Source organism: Crocuta crocuta, unplaced genomic scaffold (genome assembly GCF_008692635.1).
Source record: "Crocuta crocuta isolate KB4526 unplaced genomic scaffold, BGI_CrCroc_1.0 scaffold45, whole genome shotgun sequence".
NCBI lineage: Eukaryota > Metazoa > Chordata > Mammalia > Carnivora > Hyaenidae > Crocuta > Crocuta crocuta.
This window is the reverse complement of record NW_027530544.1, coordinates 5,467,519-5,493,293: the sequence shown is the minus strand read 5'-3', so window position 1 is coordinate 5,493,293 and position 25,775 is coordinate 5,467,519. Positions and strand designations below refer to the sequence as shown.

The 25,775-nt window shown below is 48.9% G+C and overlaps 1 protein-coding gene across 2 annotated transcripts; it reads left to right on the top strand.

Annotated features, from left to right (window-relative positions):
* The first annotated feature begins 4,633 nt into the window (after nt 1-4,633).
* On the top strand, nt 4,634-25,397 carry PIGZ (phosphatidylinositol glycan anchor biosynthesis class Z (Gwada blood group)). Of its 2 annotated transcripts, XM_077767705.1 has the most exons (4): nt 4,634-4,743; nt 7,512-7,680; nt 18,344-18,554; nt 20,940-25,397. In XM_077767705.1, the coding sequence occupies exons 3-4, from the start codon at nt 18,437-18,439 to the stop codon at nt 22,505-22,507; spliced, it is 1,686 nt and encodes a 561-aa protein (XP_077623831.1). In that variant the 5' UTR covers nt 4,634-4,743; nt 7,512-7,680; nt 18,344-18,436; the 3' UTR covers nt 22,508-25,397. The 2 variants fall into 2 exon arrangements, with proteins under 2 accessions (XP_077623831.1, XP_077623832.1); XM_077767706.1 differs by lacking the exons at nt 4,634-4,743; nt 7,512-7,680 and adding an exon at nt 17,636-17,843.
* The last annotated feature ends 378 nt before the right edge of the window (nt 25,398-25,775 follow it).

The following is a 25,775-nucleotide window of genomic DNA, read 5'->3' as shown; positions in this document are numbered from 1 at the left end:
GGTGGCCAAGGACATGAGGACACGGCAGAGCAGGCAGGACGCGCCCCATCACCGAAGGCCTCCAGGCTGGGTGTAAGTGTCGGATGGCGCTGCGATAGCCAGAGAAGGAATTGGCCTGCTTAGCATCACACACTTAGCTGGTGGCAAAGCCAGCTCATTTCCTGAGCGCTGACCCCCCATCCCGGCTCCTCCAGCCCCTTGATGACAGAGGAAACACTGCTGCACAGCTGACCTGTCACTTGTGAGTTAGGAAAACCACAGGAGGACCCGAGCCAAGGCCTCAGCTCTTCCCAAGAAGGCACAACCCAGAGAACTTGGTCCCACCCCCTGCAGGCCAAGAACAGAGGAAGTGAAGGTGGTTTCAGCCCAGGCTCTGCACCTGTCTTCCAGGTTCCTGCAGAATCCAGTACTGATCCCAGGTGGTGACAAGGAGGAGGAGGAAGATGGAAGAGAGAGTGGGACAAAGGAAGAGGCAGGGGCCTGGAGGACTGGAAGATGCAAGGCTGAGTTCCGACCCAGAGAAGAGAAGGCCTCGGGGTTACTCGATTATATCTTCAGACTCTCATACCAGCCTGCTGCTGGAAGGTGTGAGGCTGAGCCCTGACCCAGAGACAAGAAGGCCTCAGGGTTACTCGATTGTATCGTCAGACTCTCATACCAGGCTGCCCTTCTCTTGTAAGCTTTTAGTTTCTATTCGAACTTTTTAAGCTGTACTTCGATTACAAGTGTAAATGAAAGCAGGAAAAACTTCATTCAGACACAAAGACACTGAAGGATGATGAAACATGACCCTGACTAACAGAAAGGCAAAGATCCTAGGGGCAGGGTGCCTGAAGGCCAGGCAGCAGAACTTCCAGCTGGGTCACAGCGGGGGAAATGAGTGCTCGTCTCTTCTTGCCCTGGCAGTGTTCCCATGGACCACCACTGTCTTACACTGGTTCTTAGCCTTTGTAGGGTCATGGGCCCTTTTGAAATTAGAAACCCTTATGCACCCAGGAAAAATAACATGCATATATGCATACACACAAAACTATCCATGTAATTAACTGGGTCTACAGACCCAGGTTAAGAACCACTGTTCCATATGCTGATGGCCAACTAGATTGTTTTTCCAGTCTAGAACTTTTTTTCCGAGCTTCAAAAATACACATTTGACTATCTTCCGCAAACCTTCTGGAAATCTCCCTAGTGCCAGGTAACCAAAATCGAACTTAAAATCTTCCCCCTTTGGGGTACCTGAGTGGCTCAGTCAGTTGAGCATACAATTTCAGCTCAGGTCATGAACTCATGGTTCCAGAGTTCGAGCCCCACATCGGCTCACTACTGTCAGTGCAGAGCCCGCTTCAGATCCCCTGTCACTCTCTCTCTCTGCCCCTCCCCTACTCCTGCACACATGTACACTCTCTCTCAAAATATAAATCAATATTAAAAAAACCTTCCCCCTAAATCTGTTCCACCTCCCATATTCCCTATCTGGGGACTGGAACTTTCATTACCAGTAGCCTAAGTCTCCAAGACTTGTCATCATCCTGGACAGTGGTCCTTAATGCTGGCTGAAAAACTGGATAATCCGTATGGGGGATGGGGAATGAAACTTGATCCTTACCTCCCAGGACATATAAAAATTAATTTGAATGTATCATAGACCTAAGAAAAAAGCTAAAATTATACAGTTCTAGGAGAAAATCTTTGTGACCTCACCTTAGGGTAGGCAAAGATTTCTTAGGGTAAAAAGAGTGAACCACCAAGGAAAAGTTCTGATAAATTGGACACAGTCATAATCAGACACTCTGCCTTTTCCCTTTAAGAAAATGCAGCGATAACTGCAATGGACTTTCATGCATTGCTGGTGGTAATGTTAAAATAGCATAGCCACCTTGTAAAACAGTTTGACAGCATAGAGAGCAAGATGGAGTCCCTTGTGTCAAGCATGAGCCTGTGTCAAGCAATGATGCAAGCGCTTAAGGGTAGTGTAGCTATGAGATATTACGGAGACCAGCATCAGCTGACACCCAAGAAGTGATAACCAGCAGCAGCAGAGGAAGTCTGCAGGAGGGAGCCCAACACTGATTAAATCCCTTTTATTTTATTTTATTTTATTTTATTTTTTAAATTTATTGTTGCAAGGCAGAAAGAGACAGAGCATGAGCAGGGGTGGGGCAGAGAGAGGGAGACACAGAATCTGGAACAGGCTCCAGGCTCTGAGCTGTTAGCACAGAACCTGACGTGGGGCTCGAACTCACAAACCACAAGATCATGACCTGAGCTGAAGTCAGATGCTTAACCGACTGAGCCAGCCAGGTGCCCCATGATTAAATCCTTTTTAAAAGGGGACGATTTTGCAGCAAACTGTCAGACTCTTCAGACACAACCTCTCTATGTCTGACCATTTTAAAAAAAGCAGCTGCGGCCAAAGCCTCTGTCCAACTGAACTCCAGACAGAACTGAGATCCTTCAGTGATTGAATATAATAAGCAGTAAATGCCAAGAGCTGACTTGGACCCAACTGAGACCTTATCTCAACTGTGGCCCCACAGACTCACTTCGAGTTCGGTTCATTGACTTTCCACACCCTTCTGTTATCTTATTTGTTGCTCAGTGTGTCTTATGTTCTGCTCTGTGTGCTATGTAAGAAGCCAGGTTCATTATATGGTGAAATGTCCTTGAGTTTGGAACCCTGAACCTGCTTTATAATGACGTTAACCTTGTTTTTAGGATTGAATAAAGCTGGTGTTGTGGAAAGATACAACTTGTATGAGTGCCTTCATGGTGTGCTTCTGATGGACAGCATCCTTGAAAGTTAAAAATGCCATACAATTGAGCCATCCCATTCGCTGCTAGGTATTTTACCCAAGAGAAATGGAAACATAGGTCCACATAAAAGACTTTTACAGGAATATTCAAGGCAGTTTTATTCACTATATCTCAAAACCAGAAATAGCCCAGATGTCCAACAACCCAGATGTCAAATGTCATTTGGGATCCTGAGAGGATACCTCCCCACCAGCCAAGCGGGGCCTCCCTCATCCACCCACCAATGAGCTTATGGGTACATGTGTATAGTCGTATACTACCCACCAAGGAAAGGGAGGAACTACTGATACACACAGATAGGTGGATGACCCTCAAAAGCATTGTGCCAAGTGAAAAAGAAGCCAGGCACAAAATGTCACATCCTGTATGGTTTTATTTATGAGAAATTCCAGGGAGGACAAAGTATAGTGATAGAAATCAGATGAGTGGTTGTCTGAGGCCAGGGAAGAGAAGGTAAAGGATTGACTGCAAAGGGGCAAAAGGGAAGTTTCTACTTGGGATTCTCTCTCCTTTTCTCTGCCCCCTCCCCTCCCCTCCTGCGGCGCTGGCTCTCTTTCTCAAAATAAATAAATACACTTAAGAAATTCTAGAACTATATACAGTATGTAAAATTTTTCGTATTTGCTGAATGCAAATAATATATCAATAAAGTAGAGTTTTTGTTTTGTTTTGCTTTATTTAATGCGAGGGCTGCTGTGACGGCTGTTAATGAAGGAGAACGCAGATGAAGGGATTCCGCTAAGGGCATTCCGAAAAGCATTTCATTTGGAAAGGAAGGAGGGAGGCTCCCGTCTCTGCTAGGTCAGCCTCAACCGGGAGGTTTAGTGAAACATTCTTCCCGTTAGGGGGCAGTGTCGTCGTCAGCCGGTCACCAAGGCCAGTTGCAAGCCCCCAGGCGCAGGCCGGGGCCGAGGCGAGTAGGACACCCCCAGCCCAGGGCGCGCCGAGGTCGCATGCCTACGCCTCCGGAGCGCGCGGGTTGGGGGCGCTCTCCCCGGCACACACCAGGAGAGGTGGTGCCCGCCCCACGCCCTCCGCCCAGCCCCCCTGCGTAGGAGCGTCCGGCTTGCCCTCCAACACCCACACCAGCACCCGCTGCTCAGCCGTCTCCGAGGGCCTGGCGTCGGAGAAAGGAGCCCGGGTTCCCGGGCACACGATGACCCCCCCTCCAGCCCTGGCTGTCGGGCAGCGTAGGGCCAGCCCCTCGGCCCCGACTTGCGGAATGCAGACGCGGGAAGCGGCAGCCGCGGCGGGAAAGCTTCCTGGGCGAAACGCGCCCCAGCCGGCGGCTGGCGGCCCGGGTGAAATCGACCCTGCGTCTCAGGCGCCGGTTCTGCGACAAGGCCCGCAGAAGGATGCCGCGGCGCCTCTTTCCTCTCGGACCTTCTTCCTCTCCAAGCAGGTCATCCTAGCCTTGGCAGATCCCCACCCACACAGAACTCAGAAATTGTCATTTTGAAGGACAAAAAGAAGTCTGTCCTAGAGATGTTTTGTTTAATCTGCCCCTCGTGGGCTGAAAAAGCGGCTCACCAGGCGTGGCGGGCCAAGGAGGGGGCTGCTAGGGAAATGAGCTGGAATGCGGGGAGGGGGAGAGCTCCGACACTGACCGGCGTGCCAAGGCCCAAGGGACACCGGGACCCTGCGTAATCACCCTCCCCCCCGTGGCCACAGCTCACCACGGGACCTCAGGGGACGCACTTGGGCAGCCCCGCCTGCCGGCGCCCTCGTCTCCAGCCCTCTCCGCCCCGCCTGGCGCACTGCGTGGTTTGCTTAGTTTCCCGGACCTGGCAGAGCGGCGGCTGCGTTGAGGACACACCGCACCCGTCCCGCGCCCTCTGGTCGGGGAGGCTCCGGGCCTACCCCCAGTGCCGGCCTCCGGGTGGGCGGACGCCGCCGGTGCCGCAGGTGCAGCCCAGAGCCAGCGCGCCGGTGAGTCGGCCGAGCAGCTGCAGAAGTGTTAATGGGGGTCAGGGAGGGAGGAAGGCAAGGCAGGGAGGACGGAGAGTTGGTTCCATTCCTACTTTTGCTAGCTGCCCAGAGACCAGCAGCTGCTAGAGACTGGTGGGTCAGGCAGGGGCGCCCACCTTACCGCAGTTTTTCCCAAACCCGGGTCCGCCGGCTCTGCGCACTGACGTGTCCCAAACCTAGAGGAGACAGGAGACTTTACCTGACGCCTTCTCGGGAAGGGGAGGGGAGGAGAGGCCGTGAGTATACTTCAGAGCACTACTAGCATTGGACCCAGACAGAGGCCTAGGCTTGAATCCTCTCCTGGACCCAACCGGCTGATGTTCTTGGGTGCTTCTGAAACTTTACTGAGCCTCACTTACGTCATCTCTAAAATGGGACTATAACGCTACCTCCCAGGGTCCCTAGGAAGACGAACCCAAAAGACGCTGCAAAGTGCTGAGCACTAAGTCTGTGAAGCACAGAGAGATCTGCGTTAATTCAGTGGAGAAGAATCTCCACAAGTTTAGGTCAGGTCTGCCCTTTCACAGAGTGAGAGGATAGGCTACTTGCCCAGGTGTCTCATAAGGGAGCAGGGACAAGGGCAAGAGCCTGTCGTCCAGGATGCTACAGGCAAGGCTGTGGGCAAGGGCGAGCACCTGCTGCTCTGGCTGACGGCTGTCTCGGGGGTGAGCATGCAGTATGGCAAAGACACTTGCCACTTTCCTTGAGGACATCTCTCACCGTTACTTCTAAGTGTCATTCTTCACCTCAGACTCTTGCCTATAAAACTGGGAACCACTGTCAGAATTATTAACAACTATGGGCGCCTGGGTGGCTCAAGCGTCCAACTTCGGCTCAGGTTGTGATCTCACAGTTTGTGGGTTCGAGCCCCGTCAGGCTCTGTGCTGACAGCTAGCTCGGGGCCTGGAGCCTGTTTCAGATTCTGTGTCTCCCTCTCTCTCTGACCCTCCCCTGCTCACGCTGTCTGTCTGTCTGTCTGTCTGTCTCTCTCACACACAAATAAAAAAGAAGACATTTAAAAAATTATTAACACCTAGAAAGTCCCCACTACAGGGGAGAGTTCCCATTTTGCAGATGGGAAGCATGAGGTCATGGATGGTTGATGATATATGCCATTTAATGGAGATCCCTGACTCTCTTCCACTCTCCCTTATGTGTGTGCAATGCTGTGCGTTGCATTCTCTGTTAATTAAAGGATAAACACAGGCACGTTTGGCCAACCAAGGGAAGGAGGAAGCCAGAGTTAGACCTTCCAATGCTTCCAGGGTGGGGCTTCCTGAAGGGCTTACTGTGACCATCAGTGCTGATATGAGGATGAAATCAACACCAAACAGGCAAATGGATTCAGGAGAGCCAGTCACCCTCTGCCTCTGGGATGGACCTCAGAGTTTGGAACAAGATCTTGGCCTTAAGGGACATGGTCTTTTACATGATATCTGAAGATGCCTTTGGCTGCTTGGCAGAGGCCTCCTTCTAACACTCCTGGCCCTGCAGTCTTTAAAACCTATTCCAAATGCCAGATCCCCAGAAAGGGCCGAAACTTGGGACCACCCCTCTCTCCCTGAAAGCTGCGATCCAGGAGCTTTATCAGGAAGAAGTTTAAGTCTCAAGGTAGGGACATTCCTTGCAATAAGCCAGTATACAATGGCTGCCATCCTGGACTATGCTCATTCACATCTGTGTCCCCAGAGCCGACACTGTGCTGCGCACACAGTGTACCCAGTGGGTGCCTGGGAGAAGTGGGGCACCAAGCGCCAGCTGGCCCTCTGACTCATCGAGACAGACGAGAAAGACAAGTGTCTCCACACCCCCTTGGCTGGCTGGCTGGCTGGCAGGGCAGAAGCTGGCTCCCTTGGCCCCACTGATGTGATCTCTTCCCCAGCTTCCCCCATGCCCAGCGCAGTGGTTTCTGCTTCACTGCACCCCTGCCACCGAGATGGTCTCTCCCTGCTGCCTGCCTTCCCACATCCCCCACAGGCGCTTAGGATGATGCCCGTGTCTGTGGTTATCAGCACCCACTCCCCCGCCCCACAGTCAAGGCTCTGTGGCCCTGGGCATTGTCCCTTTATTCTAGAACCTGCCTCTCCACTGCCCTCCTGGAGACAGTCACCCCACCCCTGCCCACCCACACCACTGCCCTGGAGAGGGCCAGCCAGCCCTCCCCCCCCAGCAAGACAGGTAGGATTTGAACCTGCACAGGGGCAGCTTACTGTGCTCATGTGCACGCACGAGCCACCTCCTATCCTGATTGTGTTTAGGTGACTGGAGGGCACGCCTGTCCCCTGGAACACCTGGCCACAGGGGCCAGTCCTCCAGCCTAGCCTCTGCCTGGGGAGCGGCAGGGGAGTGGCACTCAGGTCTTTCTTGAGAACTTCCCACACTTGTTGAGCTCAATACCCTCTGTGTTGTCACCTCCTCTGGGGATCTCCAACTCTGTCCTTGACCCTGTCACCACAGCAGGCCCATCAAGTGGCTTCGAGGGGCTGAGATGGATAGAATGGATCCCAGACCTGGGGGATCTCAGCCAGGCAAGGCAGAGAAGCAATCAGACAGTACCAGGGACAGTGCAGCATGAAGCACAGGGTTCTGGGGAAATGCGACTGAGGAGGGCTTCTAGGGAGTCCCGTCAGTTGAAACAAAATGGAAAATGAAAGAAACCGCTGCCGTGTTTGTTTATTCATGTTGTCTTCAGCTCTGAGGGAGGTACTACTGTTAACTTCATTTTACAGATTGATTGCTCTTTTTCCATGAGCAAGTGACAGCAAGGGTGTGAAAGAGGCCCAAGGGAGTCTTAACCTTCATATTGTGAGCAAAGACGCTGGGGTGAGGACAGTGCAGGACAAAAGACGGGACTACAGAAAAATGTAATGTTTCTGGAGCACCAGGTTCCGTACAGAGGTGAGTGGGGACAGTGGGACTGGAGAGCCTTGTAAGCCAGTCAGGAATGTGCACTTGGTCCTGAGGGTGGTGAGGGACCCCCACCCAGGGGTCATTACCCAGGAGAGAAATGTGTGCACCTCTCTGGCTACCGTTAGGAGGGAGGGTACAGTTAGGGGACAGAAAGCAGAGAGGTTGGTGCCGGCTTCTCTAGAACTGGCTTCCTGATATTTTCCTCATTATGCATGCACAGAAAAGGATTCCTTTTATATGACACACTGGGGTAAAATGGGGAGGGGCTGTTTGCTGCTAGAGGCAATGAACGCAAGGGTTCCAGCCACCTGAAGTCCCTGCTCAGCCACCCAGAGGGGTGAGGAATCTCAGGCGGCATGTACCCCCATCATGGCGGACCAGACTTGGGGACAGGAGACGATGAAGAAATGATTAGGGGGCACCTGTCTGGCTCAGTTGGTAGAGCATGCCACTCCTGATTGTGAGGTCATGAGTTCAGTGAGTTTGAGCCCCATGTTGGAGTAGAAGTTGCTTAGAAAATCAAACCTTTAAAGAAAAAAAAGAAATTATTGGAAAGCAAAGTTAGTATCGCTTACTGAAGGAGTGAAGAAGGAAGAGGACCCCTGGATTTATGGACTGAATAATTGGACAAATGGTCATTCCCTCACTGCTGCAGGAGATGTGGGGACAGGGCTGGGTAATGGGAAAGTGATGAGATAGCTGGCTGCCCTGGGTTTGAGGTGGATGCAGAATGTCAACAGGCAGTGGCTCAGGGCTCTGGACCCCAACGGTCTGGGTCCGACCCCTACATTCATCAGTCTACTAGTTCTGTTAACCTGGGCAAAAACCTGGATCTCTTTAAACCTGTCAATTCATCCATAAGATAGGAATTGTAATAGGATTTTAGAGTTGTTAGTAAATGAGAATAAAATGAGATAATGTACAGTGCCTGGAACATAATAAGTATCTAACTGGCATCACTATTTTTTTAATTAATTAATTTATTTTGAGAGAGGGGGGGAGAGAGAGAGAGAGAGAGAGCAACTCACTAGAGGAGCTACCCTCTGTGTGACAGTCCGGTAAGAGTAAAGGCGACCTTGGACTTCAGTCAAATTTAGTAACACAGCATTGTTGCTGAGGGTCAGGATGCCACCATAACCTCAGCTGTGTCTCTGCACCCACAAAGCTGGGGCTGGACACTGGAAAGCTGCTGTAGGAAGACTCTGTGTCTCATAATCTTGTTTGCCCAGAGAAGACAATGAAAATTGCAGATATATGGCCTGTGTCACATCTGCTCTCTAAATTCCTTAAAAAAATTTTTTTTAATATTTATTTTTGAGAGAAAGACAGAGAGAGAGGGAGACACAGAATCCGAAGCAGCCTCCAGGCGCTGACCTGTCAGCACAGAGCCCAACACGGGGCTCAAACTCAGTAGTCGTGAGGTCATGACCTGAGCCAAAGTCAGGTGCTTAACCCACTGAGACACCCAGGTGCCCCTGCTCTCTAAATTCTCAAAACTTAATTTGTATAACCAGCTTCAAGGGAATCTACAAAATGTAACTTTCTGCTTCCCAGCCTTGTATGGTGTAGGAAGGCACTCTAGAAGGAGATGGGAATTGTGGAAGGGATTGCTGTTGTCACATGACGTGCAAGGTAGGGGCCTGAAGTGGCCATTGTGTTGACAGCTAGAAAGCAAGGAGGTCTTTGAGAGGCTGTGTCAGCACCACGGTGGTGGGAAACAAGGTGTGAGGAGCGAATTCAGTAATTGTGGATGGTGTAGGGTGTCCTGTGCCGGAACATGGAGAGAGATGGCAGACAGAGGGCACATCAGCTCAGGGAGAGTTTGGAGAGGTTGTTTTTCTAGGAATGGTAGATAACCAAACACGCTTATGATGAAGGGAAGGTGCCAGCTGAAGGGAACAGAGGGAGCAAGTAGATACAGAACAGATGGAGAGCTTGTGGCTGGTGGGTGAGGATGCTTATAACGTACAAAAAGTTGCTCATGACATTTTGCTAAGTGACAAAAGCACATCATCGGACAAACATTGTGCAATTCTTTTCCTGCTCGAAAGCGTGTTAGATACACCCAGATCCTCACTGACTTGTCAGACAGCCCTCATAGAGATAAAACTCAATGAACTCCACTCTTGCAAGCCGCACCCCTGAGACAGAGCCATCCCAGACAACGGTATAGGCGTGGGCAGAGTGGGTAGTAACTAGAGGGGCGGGATAAGAGACGGATTGGGTGGGATGACTGACTGTTCAGGGCCATAGGCTGGCTTGTTCCATAGGCCTCGTGGTCAGATCATCATTCCAACGGTCCCACGATCACCCTCCCTCCCGTACACGGAGGAGCAGCCTGCCAGCAGTTCTAGACCAGCTTCAGAGGCCTGGGCGTAGCATCACCCCAACTTGTCCACCCTCAACAATTGTGGAGACACCCAGATTCCCCTTAGCAGTTTTGGGCCACATCCTAAAAGAGCACTGATATGTTTGCAACACAGTCCCCTCATGCTTCCTGTTTCCTCTCAGATAATGACCACAGGATCCACTGAGCAAGGCTGACCCCTAAGTGCATGACTTCCTTGAAAATAACTCGATGCAGCTTACACTAACTTAGCTTTTCACAGCCCTATCTTACCTTTCAATATGGTTATTTCTTATGCCAACCTCTCTGTCTATACATAAATATAAAATAATTTATATATAATCTATCTTGTATTATTATTGTATGTGCATTACAGTCTGGGACCATTTTTAATCATTATTGGCCCCAGGATTTGGGGGTTTTTTTCTTTTGGGGGAGGTGGTGCCAAATCATGTGAATTCAGGCTGACAACCCATGTGAGGCCAGGCTCGTGGTTACACATTCTCAGGGGAGATCCCATACCCCAATTTGATTGGGATTAGACTCTAACAACTGCAGTTTTTCTGTCAGTCCTCTGTATTCAAAAGTGATATTTTTTTTTCAAATTTTAGAGTGTGTGAGCAGGGGAGAGGGGCAGAGGGAGTGAGAGAGAGGATTTTAAGCAGGCTTGACGCTTAAAGGTCAGAGGCCAATGTGGGGCTTGATCCCAAGACTCTGGGATCGTGACCTGAGCCCAAATCAAGAGTCAGTCACTTAACCAACTGAACCACCCACATGCCCCTACAAAATCAGTTATAATAAATGTAATGATATGTGAGCTGAACAAAAGGTGGGGAATACTAAGGCGTGAGAGCAGGGGCCTAGGGCCTCAAAGACAGACTTGAACTAAAGACATATGCAAAACTGAGTGCATAGGAGCATGCATTTTTGTGGTCTCTCAGGACTGGCAGGACAGAAGATAAAGCCTCATGTCCACTCAAGAGAGAAGCTTAACAGGAGAACTTGCTCAAAGCTGGGACTCCAGAGGGCTACATTCTCAATATAAAAGTGACCCAGAGGGCGCCTGGGTGGCTCAGTCAGTTAGGCGTCCAACTTCAGCTGAGATCATGATCTCGCAGTTCGTGGGTTTCAGCCCCACGTCGGGCTCTGTTTTGACAGCTAGCTCAGAGCCTGAAGCCTGCTTCAGATTCTGTGTCCCTCTCTCTCTGACCCTCCCCTACTCATGCTGTCTCTCTCCCAGAAATAAATTAAAAAAAAAAAAAGGTGACCCAGAAATAAACTGTTGCTTCCACAGAGGACTGGGATCCTGATGCTAATTGAATTGGAGTGTAGGTGGGTGAATCTCCCCTGAGAATGTGTAACCACTGGGCTGCCCTCATATAGATTTTCAGCCTGAATTCACATGATTAGGTACCACCGACCCTAAAAGAAAACAAACAAAAAAAAAGGCCTAGAGCCAATATCAAAATTGATCCAAGACTTTTGCTGCCCCCAGGTACCTGACAGAAGCAAGTGTAAATCTTTTTCAGTGGAATTCAGAAATGTGCCTTCATCCCTGGCCTCAAATAATTCCCACAGGTTATGTCCAAAGAAAATAAGCAGCCTCAAATAAAATACTTTGCCAAATATAGAAGTAAACCGGGTACTATGAGTAAGAACCAGTAGAAACAAGACAGCAGATTCAGACTCCAGAAAACTTTATATATTTTTTAATGTTTAGTTTTGAGAGACAGAGAGAAAACATGCAAGCAGGGGAGGGGCAAAGAAAAAGGGAGACAGAGGATCTGAAGCAGGCTTCACATTGTCAGCGCACAGAGCCCAACATGGGCTGGAACCCATGAACCATGAGCTGAACCATGAGCTGAACCTGAGCTGAAGTCGGTCGCTTAACTGACTGAACCACCCAGGTGCCTCCTCAAAAAACTTTAGATGCCAGAATTATCAGATCCAGCATACTCAAATAAGTATGCCTAATATAATGTAATAAATGAAAGAGGCTTGAAAATATGAAAAAAGAGCAAGCAAATGTGGGGAAAAAACCCATAGGAAAGAAAAATGTAAAGTTGAAATGTAGAACGCAGTAGATAGGTTTAATAGCTGGTTAAATATAGCCGAAAGAATGATAAGTAACGTGGAGGGTAGAACAGAAGAAATTATTTGAAATATAGCCCAGAAAGACAAAGATGGGGAAAATATAAAATAGAAGCTAAAATGACATGGAAGATAGACCAATAAGGTCTATCATACATTTAATCATAATTCCAGAGGGAGAATAAGTAAAAAAGAGAGAAGAGGCAATGTTTGAAAAAAATAACGGAAGAATACTTTTCCCCCCAAGTATGTATGTATGTATGTATGTATGTATGTATGTATTTAGAGGGCATGAGGGAGTGAGAGGCAGAGAGAGAGGGAGGGAGAGAATCCTACACAGGCTCTGCACTGTCAGCGCGGAGCTTGAGGTCACCTGATGTGGGGCTCAAACTCACAAACCGTGAGATTATGACCTTCGCCTAAGTCGGGTGCTCAACCAACTGAGCCACCTAAGCGTGCCAGGGAAGATTACTTTCTATAGGTGGAAAAGGACCCTATCCATACAGTCAGGGAGCCCAAAAAGTTTCCAAATGTGCTAAAGCGAAATGCACACCCAGAATCATCGGAGTGAAACGACAGAACACAGCATATTAAATATTAGGATTTTGGCCACTGCTGGCAGTCCTGGGGTGCCCCATCCCTGGATGAACTGCTTCCAAAAGGCAGTGCTGAGAAGACTGAGGAGGATTTGGAGGGAGATGGCAAAGAGGAGCTGGATGACACTCTGTCAAAGAGACTGTGGGGTCTGACAGAGATGGTCCTAGAGAGGGTCCGGTCTACAGCTGGAGCCACTCTTGATCTCTCCCTCTTTGGGGCTCAAAAAATGTACAGGGTTTTCTAGGGGAGCCTTCATGATCCTGGTGCTCTCTGTTGTAGGGCTTAACACAGGGTCCTCAGGAGGCCTGCCAGGGGCCACCTTCATTTCCTGGAAAGAAGCTCTTTGGCTTCTCTTGCTGGGACAAGTTTGAAAATTCAGTAGTGTTTGAACTGCTGATTATTTGGGTTATTATTATTTGAAAACAAATTTTCTAATGTTTATTTGTGAACAGGGGAGGGGCAGAAAGAAAGAGACACAGAATTTGAAGGAGGAGCCAGGCTCTGAGCTGTCAGCACAGAGCCTGATGTGGGGCTCGAACCCATAAACCGTGAGATCGTGACCTGAGCCGAAGTCAGATGCCTAACTGACTGAGCCACCCAGGCACCCGAAGTTTATTACTATTTTTTAACTTTGGCACCAAGATCAAGAGTTGCGTGCTTTACATAAAAAGAATCATNATTGCGTGCTTTAACGACTGAGCCAGCCAGGCACCCTGACAATTCTAAACTTTTATAAAAACAATGGCATAGCTTCAACAATGAGCTAAAATGACAAAATTACAAGGAAATTTAGACAAGTTCACTACTCATGAGCTATTTTAACACACATTTCTGTGATTTGTGGAATAAGTGGTGGAAAATCATTAAGTATATACTAGGGTTGAGCAACACAGTTAACAAACTTGATCCAATGAACATCTGTGGAACTCCGTATCCAATAACTATAGGATATATGGTGCTCTGAAGCATCCACGGAATGTCTACAAAAATGGACCTTTAAAAATTAAATGTTGGAGGGGAGCCTGGGTGGCTCAGTGGGTTAAGCGTCCAACTTTAGCTCAGGTCATGATCTTGCAGTTTGTGAGTTTGAGTGCCGCTTTGGGATCTCTGCTGTCAGCACGGAGTCTGCTTCAGAGCCTCTGTCTTCCTTTCTCTCTGTCCCTCCCCTGCTGTCTCTCGCTCTCTCTCAAAAATAAATAAACATTAAAAAAAAAAAAGATTTCCTACACATACTAAGAAAAAATGGTCAGAAGGATTTCCACAGAAGAAACAAAAATGTTCCACAAACATTTGAAAAGGTGTTGACCACAGTGGTAGTCAGGGAAATGCATGTAATCCACAAGATTCACAAAATCAAAATGTTAGAGAATCCGCGATCATAAACGAGCATGTGAAGCAGTGGGTACTATAATATCTGCTGGTGGCAGGGCGTTTGGAAAACAGTCGGGCATTGTTTAATGAAGTTGAAAGCCTTCACACCCGAGGCTCAGACGTTCCATTTCTACGTATGTGCTTCACAGAGAACTCCTGTATAATGTTTGTAGCAGCAGCATTCGTAGGAATAGAAAAATTTGTCAACATCCAGAGATGCTCTAGCAGATAACGGTAAGAATAAGTAAATTTTAGAATATATATGTGTGTGCGTGGAGATATATATATCTATATATCTATATCTGTATCTATCTATATCTATCTATCTATCTATCTATCTATCTATCTATCTATCTATCTATCTATCTGTCTGTCTATCCTATCTCCAATGGAATACCACAGAGAAACTACAGCTTTAGGGAACACCACCATTAACAGAACACTGAGTAGAAGAAGTGAGTCACTGGTAAGTTACATAAAGAATTCTCCCATTGATCTAAAATTCAAACACAGTTATCAACACTGAATTATTTAGGGTGTGATGGTCAGTTTTTGTGTGTCAACCTGACTGAGCAATAGTCCCCAGTTATTTGATCAAACACTAATCTAAATGTTGTGAGGGTATTTTGTAGAGGCAATAGAGGTCCACAATCATTTGACTTGAAATAAGGGACATTATTCCAGATAATCTGGGTGGACCTGAGAGAATCAGTTGAGAGGCCTTTGGAAGGAACCAAAGTTGTTCCTGACCAAGGAGCTTCCCTCCTCTATGGACTGCAGCTTCATGTCCTCCCTAGAGTTACCTGCCCTTCCTAAAGGTCTGCCCGACAGATTTCAGATTTGCCTAGCCAGCCCCCCCACCAGTGCATAAGCCAATTCCTTGCCGTAAATCTTAATGTATATCTCCTACTGATTCTCTTTCTCTGGTTGAACCCTGACTAATATAGATTTTGTTACTGTAAGTGGTTCTTTTTTTTTTTTTAATATAATTTATTGTCAAATTGGCTTCCATACAATACCTGGTGCTCATCCCAACAAGTGCCCTCCTCCATGCCCATCACCCACTTTCCCCTCTCCCCCACTCCCCCATCAACCCTCAGTTTGTTCTCTGTATTTAAAAGTCTCTTGTGGTTTGCCTCCCTCCCTCTCTGTTTGTAACTTTTTTTCCCCTTCCCCTCCCCTATGGTCTTCTGTTAAGTTTCTCAAGATCCACATATGAGTGAAAACATATGGTATCTGTCTTTCTCTGGCTGACTTAATTTCACTTAGCATAATACCCTCCAGTCCACGTTGCTGCAAATGGCAAGATTTCATTCTTCCTCTTTGCCAAGTAGTATTCCATTGTATATATAAACCACATCTTCTTTATCCATTCATCAGTTGATGAATGGATATTTATCAAGATTCATCAGTTCATCATGACTATTCATGAATTATCAGTTCATGAACTGATAATTCATCAGTCATCCATTCATCAGGCTCTGTACTGTAAGTGGTTCTAGAGGAACAGATTCTTAAGGAGGGATTTTTTGAATAGAGGTTCTGGGTTTTCTAGAATTGGTTCTCTAGCCTGATTATATTTAATTTTTTAAAATGTTTATTTATCTTTGAGAGAGAGAGACAGAGAGACAGAGTGCAAGTGGGGGAGGGACAGAGAGAGAGGGAGACACAGAATCCGAAGCAGGCATGGGGCTCAAATGCGTGAACAATGAGATTATGACCTGAGCTTGGATGCCTAACTGACTGAGCCACCCAGGTGCCCCTAGCCTGATTAGATTTAAAGGCACTAATGACCCTCTTTCAAGTGGTAAAGAGGGCACTGGTCGTCTATGGAGTGATGTGGCATTAGAGATACCTCAGGGGAGGTTTTGGGTGATCATGTATATGATGTCTTTGCTGGGCTTCAAATTCCCAGCTCAAGGCTTTCATAAAACGACAACCTTGTGTGTGCCCTGAAAGAGACCTTTATCTCTTCCTGTTACCTGCAGGGCTAAAACTGCTGAAAACCAAAGCCATAACCTCATCCTGTGAGCTGCTAACTTACAGTGCACTTTGAACTCCCCCCTGGAAAGAAAGTTAAAGTGAGGGCACATAGACGGGGCACGGAGGCACAAGAGCCCTGGCTCCGAGGATCTCAAACAGACCAGGTTCAGTCACTCACTGCTGACAAAATCCAAATGCAGAGAGACAAGTGGGGGTGAAACAGAAAAGGAACTTATTTCAGGGAGGCCAGCACTGGGGAGACACTGGGATAACATTGTGGGTACATGAGGGTGGGCAGTAAAGGTCAAATAGATCATTGTCCTGGGGTCAGTCACATGGGGTCTTGCTGGGTCAGGGAAGTCCTTACTGCTTGAAGGGCTAGCTTTGGTTCCCATCACAGGATGCTGTGCCTGCCGGGTCTCTTGCCCGAGTTAAGGGATAAGCTGGCAAGAAGAATCTGATCAGTTAGAAAGTACAGACTAAGGTCAAAATGGAGGTACTTGAAGTCCTCTTTCAGGCATTGACTGGAAAGGAACGGGGTCCTTGCCTGCATTCCAGCATTAAGTTTGGCTTCATCTTATCTCTGAAAGTCAGGATAGTCACTGGTTCTGGAAAAAGAGTCTGTACAATTCAGTTCGAGCAGAGACTGCAAAATGTTATCTTTCAAACTCCTTGAAGTGTTAGTGAGTGTCAAGAGGCTCCTTGTCAGCATCTGTTAGATTCCTGTTCTGTTGCTTTACCCTGTCTCACCTCTGCTATGACATATTCCACCTAAGAACAATAGCTGTTTAAGGTCAGGCTTTAAAATATCAGGGTGCCTGGGTGGCTCAGTCATTTAAGCATCTGACTTCCGCTCAGGTCGTGATCTCATGGTTTGTGAGTTCAGGCCCTGCATTGGGCTGCCTGCTGTCAGCACAGAACCTGCTTTGGATCCTCTGTACTTCCCTCTTGACCCCTCTGTCATTTGCACCCTGTCTCTCTCCAAATTAAAAATAGATAAATAAGGGGCGCCTGGTTGGCTCAGTTGGTTAAGCATCCGACTTCGGCTCAGGTCATGATTTCACGGTTTGTGGGTTTGAGCCCCGCGTCAGGCTCTGTGCTGACAGCTCAGAGCCTGGAGCCTGTTTCGGATTCTGTGTCTCCCTCTCTCTCTAACCCTCCCTTGCTCACGTTGTCTCTCTCTCTCTCTCAGAAATGAATAAAACATTAAAAAAATATAAATAAAACCTTAATAAAATATCAAAGTCAGGAAACAGTAGCCATATGTATTCTTGGAGGAGAGTCAAACTTGCTTTTCTGTTCACCAGAGATGACATGTGGATGCTGACATATAGGTTCATCATGTAACAGGCTCAGATTCCTACTGATTTTTGAGTCTGGGGAGTGAAAATCCCATGCAAAGAGAAAGTGTCTTTGTGTGCCCAGGCTGCTCTAACAAAATACACATACTGAGTGGCTTATAAACAACAGAATTTATTTCCCTCAGTTCTAGGGTCTGGGAAGTCCAAGATCAACACGTGTGCATGGTGAGGGCCCTCTTCCTGGTGTCCATCCCACACCTTCCCACGGTGCCCTCACACATTGGAAGGGGTGAGGGAGTTCTGTGAGATCTCTCTCAGAAGAACACTAATCCTATTCAGGAGGGCTCCTTCCCAAAGGCCCCACCTTTCTGACATCATCACATCGGCGTTAGGATTTCAACAAATGAATGGTGCAGGGCACAAACAATCAGACCCAGCAGTAAGTTCTCACCTTCCAAAAGGTCAGTTTCAGGCTGTGTGAAGGTTGGAGGGAGTGACTGGGGACTACGGGGTCAAAAGTAGTTTATTTGTGAAGGGAAATGGATGAAATGCATAGAGGTTCCGAAAGTTTTCACAAGTGCAAGAGTCAGGCTGCCACGCCTGTGGACAGGAGCTGGTGAACAGGACGGGGTCGTGAGACCCATATTTGGAGGGCACTCTAATCCTATTTGCAGATGTCCTATTTAGACACTTAGCAAATATGGTTAGCAAGTGACCAGGTCACTCAACAGCGGCCTCGCTTTCCCTATACGTAAAATGGAAATAGTAAGACCCACTGCCCCAAACCGTAGAAAGGACAAAATGAGATATGCATCTTAAGTTCCTGCTACTTAGTGGGCACTTAGTAAATAGCAGCTATTATTAACATTTTTATTGTATGTAGACCCATTTTGAGTTTGTTCAGACAATTGAACGTATTATAATTTACCATACGGCAACTAACGAACGTTCTCGTTAGCAGCTGTGGAACTGTGGAATCAGAATTGCGTCTGGAGCAACAGAGAAGCTATTCTAGGCACTCGGCCCAGCGTCTTGGCAGCAGTTGGATCTGAAGATGGCACTCAGGGCCCTGTGGGGCAGCCTCAGCCTGCTGCGCCTGCTGTGGTGTCTCCTTCCACAGACGGGCTATGTGCATCCAGATGAGTTCTTCCAGTCACCCGAGGTCATGGCAGGTGAGCTTCCTGGGTGCGGTTAGAATAAGTTGCCACAGAGACTGGATGATTGTTGATTGGATGTTCAGTGGGGAGGGAGAAACGTGTGTGGACGAGCCGTAAATCCATGAGTCTCTCTGGAATAAGAACTTGGGAGTGGGGATTTCACATCTCCTTCCTGAGGGGTGTCATTGATCTTCTGGATGATACTAAAAAGATGCCAGCCTTTGACGTTTTCCTGCTTGGAAAAGGTTATTCAGAATGAAAGGTTATTCAGAATGAAAGCAGTTTTGTACTTCTCAGCGGAGAGATTTTAGAGTTGGGCTTTCCAGGTGCTTAGGGAAACTTCCACAGGGCTGTGGTCGGAGATAATGAAACTTTGCTTCTCCACTTTGATAGAAGGGCTGAGGAAATCCAGGCCTGCAATGCTCACTTGTAAGAACTTACCCGCTGGGTGGTGTAGGACACCTCATGAGGGTGGTTGCCAGAGACCTTGAGGCTTTTCAGATGCTCTGGGTGCATGGTTTCTTCCTCATGGTTCAAGCTGGCTGCTTGAGCTCCAGTCATCAAGTCTAAAATCAAGTCTTTTCAGCTATGGGAAAGGAGATGGGCAAGCCTGCTCTCTTTAATGGGCATATTTTTAATGTCACATACTTTTTGCCCATTTCCATGCCATTGGTCAGGATATATTACATGAGCACACCCATTTGCAAAGAAAGCTGAAAAATGGTCTTTAAAAAAAAAGATTTTATGTTTTAAAGTTTATTTATTCTGAGAGAGAGAGAGAGAGAGAGAGGGAGGGCATGCGCGTGTGCGAGCAGGGGAGAAGCAGAGAGAGAGGGAGAGAGTCCCAAGCAGGCTCTGAATATCAGCATAGAGCCCGATGCGGGGCTTGAACCCAAAAACTGTGAGACCGTAACCTAAGCCAAAACCCGACTAAGCCACCGACTAAGCCACCCAGGCCCTCCATAAAGATTTTATTTTTAAGTAATCTCTACACCCAATGTGGGACTTGAATGTACAACCACAAGATTAAGAGTCACATATTCCACTGACTAAGCCAGCCAGATGCCCCTGAAAAGTACTCTTTATATCTGACCAAATGCCCAACTAAAGAGATGAAGGAAGAGAGGGAGGGAGGTAGGAGGAAGGGAGGAAAGGAAGGAGGGAGGGAGGGAAGGAAAGGATGGATCCTGGGGAGGCATGCATCTATCTCTGTCATAGGGCTCAACAGGTGGATTCATTTCTTAAGATGAAAAGTCCAGTCTTTTCCACACTTTTTAAAAACCTGGCCAGTAAAACAAAGCAGCCAGATTGATCTGATCCTAGATTTAGTTTCTTTCACCTTCTGACATAGAAAGAGAAAACAGCCAAGAGGCCATAGGAATAAGTAAAATAAGTAGGAGAAGCCAAGAGCCCTAAACAGCCAGCAGTGTTAACCGAACCTGAGCCATTGTGGGGCTTGGAGCTGAGAGGCAGAAATTAAGAGTGGTTTCCCTCACCCACACCTTAGAGTTCTGGGACACTGGGGCACAGGGGCACAGACCAGCCCTAGGCAGCAAGCAGGTTTTAAATGACATAAGTAGAATACATTCCTCTTCTAAAAATCTTAAGTATCATAGATGACACTGAAGTCACTTCTGATCATAACCACCACCGCTCATTCCCTTCCCCCAGTCCCACATGCCTGTCCTGGATAACAACCGTCATCACAGAGGCAGGTGTTTGACTCTGACGTTGGAGGCTTTAGCACCTGAGGAGATGACTGGAGCCTCCCCCTGCTCTCCCCACACCCTGCCCAGGGCACACTGTCCCCTCACTTCCCAGGCATGGTTCTTCCTCCTGCCCCCTTCACAGGGGGACCTGGGAAGGGCTGAGCTCCCCTGTAGTCATTTCTACTGATGCTTAATAAATCGTGGTTCCATAAATCAGAAGTCAGGTAGGGGCTCCCTGCTCAGTGTGTCACGAGGTGAAGATCAAGGTCTGGGCCAGGGTGAGTTCTTGTCTGGAAGCTCATTCTTGTCGGACAAATCTGCTGCTGTGGGACTAGAGGCCACCCACATTCCCTGCCAGGAGCCCTCCACCTCCGAGCCGGCAGTGGTGCATCCAGTCCTCATGGTTTGATTCCTTGATGTCCTTTTCTGCCACCAGCTGAGAAAACTCTCTGCTTTTAAAAGGCTCTTGTGGTTGTATCAGGCCCACATGGGGTTACTTACCCCTGTCTAACCATCACCTGTCCCCTGCGACATAATCTAACCACACAGTGAAAGCCATTATCTTCAGAGTCCCAGGGACTGTGGGGGCCATGTTCACTAGAGGCTGGGAAAATCTCTGGGCCATCCTAGAATTTTGTCTCCCATGTGCCCTGAGCTTGGACCTGGCTCATCTCCACTTCTCTGTCCGCAGAGGACATCCTGGGTATAGAAGCTGCACGGCCGTGGGAGTTTCACCCTGCCAGCTCCTGCCGCACGGTGGTCTTCCCACTGCTGACCTCCGGCTCTGCTTTCTGGCTTCTCAGGCTCTGGGAACGGTGGGGGCCATGGCCGGGCCCAGTGAGTGGCTACGTGTTGCTGGTAGGACCCCGGCTCCTCCTCACTGCCCTCTCCTTTGCCCTGGACACGGCCGTGTACCACCTGGCCCCACTGTGGGGGGCGGAGCGCTGGAATGCCCTGGCCCTGCTGTCTGGTTCCTATGTCACCCTGGTCTTCTACACAAGGACCTTCTCCAACGCCATCGAGGGACTGCTCTTTGCCGGGCTACTGATACTGGTGTCCCCCCGGTTAGCTTGGAGCACCACACCCAAGAAGCCTGCTCCGGGCCCGTGGTGGCACAGCTGGCTTCTTGGAGGTGTCGTGGCTGCTGGCTTCTTCAACCGGCCCACGTTTCTGGCCTTTGCTCTGGTCCCACTCTTCCTCTGGAGCATTTGTGAGGCCACAAACCCTGGCTTCAGGTCACTGACGAAGGAAGCCCTGGAGCTGCTCCCAGGGGCGACCCTCGTGGCGGCGGTGTTTGTGGCCGTGGACAGCTGGTATTTCTCCAGTCCATCTAGACCCAGCACCCTTGTTCTTACACCCGCCAACTTCTTGTACTACAACCTGGATCCTCAAAACCTGGCGAGGCATGGCACGCACATGCGGCTGACCCACCTGGCCGTCAACGGTTTCCTGCTCTTTGGGATGCTGCACGCCCAGGCCCTGCAGGCTGCATGGCAGCAGCTGCAAGCCTGCCTCTGGGCCTTCACACGAACGGGCTTTCCAGGGGCTCCGGGTGGCCGGAGCCTGCTGCCCAGCCCCAGGTCTCACCTCCTGCTCCTCTACTTCACGCCTCTGGCCCTGCTGTCTGCCTTTAGCCACCAGGAGGCTAGGTTCCTGATCCCCCTCCTGGTCCCCCTAGTCCTGCTCTGTAGTCCACAGACCCAATCTGTGCCCTGCAAGGGCAGCCTGGTCCTCTTCAACAGCCTGGGTGCCCTCTTCTTTGGCTGCCTGCACCAGGGGGGCCTGGTGCCTGGCCTGGAGCACCTGGAGCAGGTGGTTCACACCCCCGTGCTCCCAAGCAAGCCTACCCACTACACACTCCTCTTCACCCACACCTACATGCCCCCCCGGCACCTCCTGCACCTCCCAGGCCTGGGCTCGTCTGTGGAGGTGGTGGACATGGGTGGGACTGAGGACTGGGTCCTGTGCCACGCCCTGAACAACTTCACCAGACAGCCAGCCTGCCAGGTGGCTGGTGGGCCGTGGCTCTGCCGCCTTTTTGTGGTGACTCCTGGCACCACCAGGCCTGCCATGGAGAAGTGCCATTTCCCGTTCAAGAGTGAGACACTCCTGTTTCCCCACTTGACCCTGGAAGATCCGCCAGCCCTGTCCTCTCTGTTGAGTAGGGCTTGGAGGGACCATCTCAGCCTTCACATCCTGGAACTGGGGGAAAAGCCTGACAATGTGACAGAAAAGCCATTGCCTGAAACGCAGCCATAGGTGAAGGCACCATTCCACTTTCTATGTGGGTAGAGGCCTGGGACGGAGCCCTGCTTCCCTTCCTTTCCTTTCCCTTCCAGAATTCCCACCACTGCCTCTCCTGTGCAGAGGCTTTGGCTGCTCTACCTTCTGGGTAAGCTGGCACCTTTTTCCCCTTAAAGACCAAAGATCTGACCAGTCACAATCCTGATGCCAAGGTCCCCAAAGAACCTTGTATAACCAATGGCGCCTGTCTGTTCCTGTTCTGTTCCTTCTAACCACTGTGATGTTGTGACATGTAACAGCACTTGGTTATGAAAAGAGAGATCTGCCATTGACAGTCCTGACTGACCTCTCTCAAACCTTCCAGGATGCCTTACCTCCTGCTGTCCTGATAACCCTCTAGCTTCCTAGATACCTGGGAAGGAGGCAGTGTGGTGATGTAGAAAGACCAGGTAGTTCAGGTTCTGGAGACCCAAATTCTAGTCCCTGGTTTGTCTGCCACTCACTGGCTGTGTGATCTTAACAAAGTCCCTCCCCGTCCCCCCCAGCCTTAGCTTCTGATCTGTACAATGGACGAGAGGATTTCTGAGGTGTCTGCCAGCTGACACCATGTCATGCCTTGGTCTGCAGCACATGTCCCCTGGCTAAATAGGCACATCTCTTCCAAAGCATAGAGTGGCAGTGTATTTAATGGCACTCTGATGCTTGCTGTCTCAGCGTTTTGTTATTACCAAAACAGGTAGTTCTGGAACTTTTCTCCCCACCTTCTTCTACTCCCATCCCTGAGAGACGTGGTGGGACATCTCACCCTTTAAAGATCATTCTCCAGGGTGCCTGGGTGGCTCAGATGGTTGGGCGTCCGAGTTTAGCTCAGGTTATGATCTCACAGTTCAGATTCTGTCTCCCTCTCGCTGCCCCTTCCCCACTTGCTCTGTCTCTCTCTCTTAAAAAAAAGAAAAAAAAGAAAAAAAAATCATTCTCCTCCCTCAGCCTGCCCAGCCTGCTGGAGTGGAAATGGAGAGCACACAATGCTGTTAGTAGCTGGTTCACTTGAGAGCAATCTGATGCTACCAGAGACTTCTTAAAAGTGGTCTGGTCACTCTCGAAGCTCATAGCCCCTGTCTGAAGCCTTTTCATAGGATGGAGGGCAAAGCCCATGCCAAACCAACACCTGCTGCTCTGGCAGAAGCCATCATGGCCTCTAGCACAGCGCTCCCTGCATCTAAAGGCACCTGTACCTATCCACTGGGAACGTGAGGAGCTCTGGCTCTAAGCCTGTCCTCGCTCTCATTCTTCAAATCCCTACCAGCTCGTGAGAATAGAGGCACCCATGCCACAGAAATCAGTGAGCTGGAAATCAGTACAGAGCAGGAGACCAAACCAATATGAATGACCAAACCTGAGCACTTTTCTAGTCCTGGCTTCTGCTGGCTAAGGTTTGGGTCATCTCTTCTTTTTTTTTCTCCCCAGAGAGAGAGAGAGAGAGAGAGAGAGAGAGAGAGAGGATCCCAGGAGGGGCAGAGATAGAGAGGGAGAGAGAGAAATGGGGTTCAAAGCAGAGCTCATGAGCAATGAGATCAAGACCTGAGCGGAAGTCAGATGCTTAATGACTGAGCCACTCAGGCGCCCAAGACTTGGATCATCTTGAAGCTACAGCCCTTTCAGTCATGCTGCCCTGGGGCTCCTGCCAGTCTTAATGCCACACCCTCCTCATGACTCCAGCCCTGAGGAAGAGGAAAGTCAGGGGTATGGCTAGTAAATGTTTAGCAACCCATTTTCTGGGGGGCAAAAAAGCCCCAATTTGTAGTATTTGCCAATTTCTGTGGTATAAATACTCCCACACTGGCTGATTTCAAATGACCAACATGATGTTACTGAACTCCAAGTTGGGAGGAGATGCCAAAGACGTGCTCTCAGGAGCCAATGTAAGTTGGCTCTAGCAAACTACTGAGGCATTTCCCTCCTTTCAATTCTATAGTATCCATTGATTTAAAGTCTACAGTATCTATCCACCATTGTGGTTTAGGTTTCTATGAACCTCTGATTTGTCTTCCTATCCTTAGTGCCTAACATCAACTCTGGCACACAATAAGCACTTATTTCCTTATTTTGCAGCCCAAAATGACTTTTCTGCCCTAGTGCCACCTTGGAGACACTCCAGACTCTAGTGTTCCAAACTCCTTCAGACATCTTGGGACTTCTGCCTCTTCCCTCCCCGAGTTGGGTCCACAGTCTCAGAATTCCCTGGAGGAACTGTTGGCCTAGCAGTCCACATAGTTAATGGTCTGTCCTCTAATAAATCTGTCCATAAAATGCTGGTATCTAGGGGCATCTGGGTGGCTCAGTCAGTTAAGCGTCTGACTCAGTTTCCACTCAGATCATGATCTCATGGGTTCATGAGTTTGAGTCCCACATCGGGCTCTATGCTGACAGTGCAGAGCCTGCTTGGGATTCTTTCTTTCTTTGCTCCTCCCCCACTCATGCTGTCCCTGTCTCTCTCAAAATAAACTTAAAAAAAAAAACACTTTAAAAAAAGGACTCGTAGTTAGGTCTATGTGGCATCAAGGGTGACTTAGAATTGCCCTACAGGACAGCAGGATGAGTGTTTCCCTGCTTCATTTTCTGGCAGAACTTGGAAGAGCTTGAAAGGCATGCTGGGAGATTGTTGCCACTGGCAATGGTGGGAAGAATTTGGTCTGTTTGTTTAGTCAAAGGGTAACTGGAGGCATGGCAAGCCAGTGACTACAATCACTGGAGGCTTCTCCATTGAAGCGGGGAGGCATCCAAATCACCTGTTGCCAGAGCAGAAAGGACTGTTTTCTATCTCTGCTCAGACTCCCACTACAAAAATGGATGGAACTTGCTTCTTATACACTTCTTCCATGAGAAATAAACAACTATTCCCTTCTCTTGCTTTTTTTTTTTTTTTCTTAATCCTTTCTTACAAAAATGGCCAGTTTGTCTAGTAGCTTCATGGCTTCCTGCACTGCTTCCTTTTTGTCCCTGCCAGTCTGGAAAAAGATCTACCAGTATGCTGACCTGTGCTGAGAGTAGGTAGCTGGGGACTGCTAATATTCCGCCCCTCTGAGATCCAGAGACGAATGAGTGAGATTGAGACCAATGAGGCAGAAAGGCAGTAGAAGGAACAAGGTCCTCAGGCATTGACAACCTCAAAGGAGAATCCAGAGTTGTCTGTGATCTGGAAGAAGGATTTGTCCTTTGATAGGACAAGAGAGTAGGATGACCAAATAGGACTTTGGTCATCAGAACAGTGGAACTTCTGGCC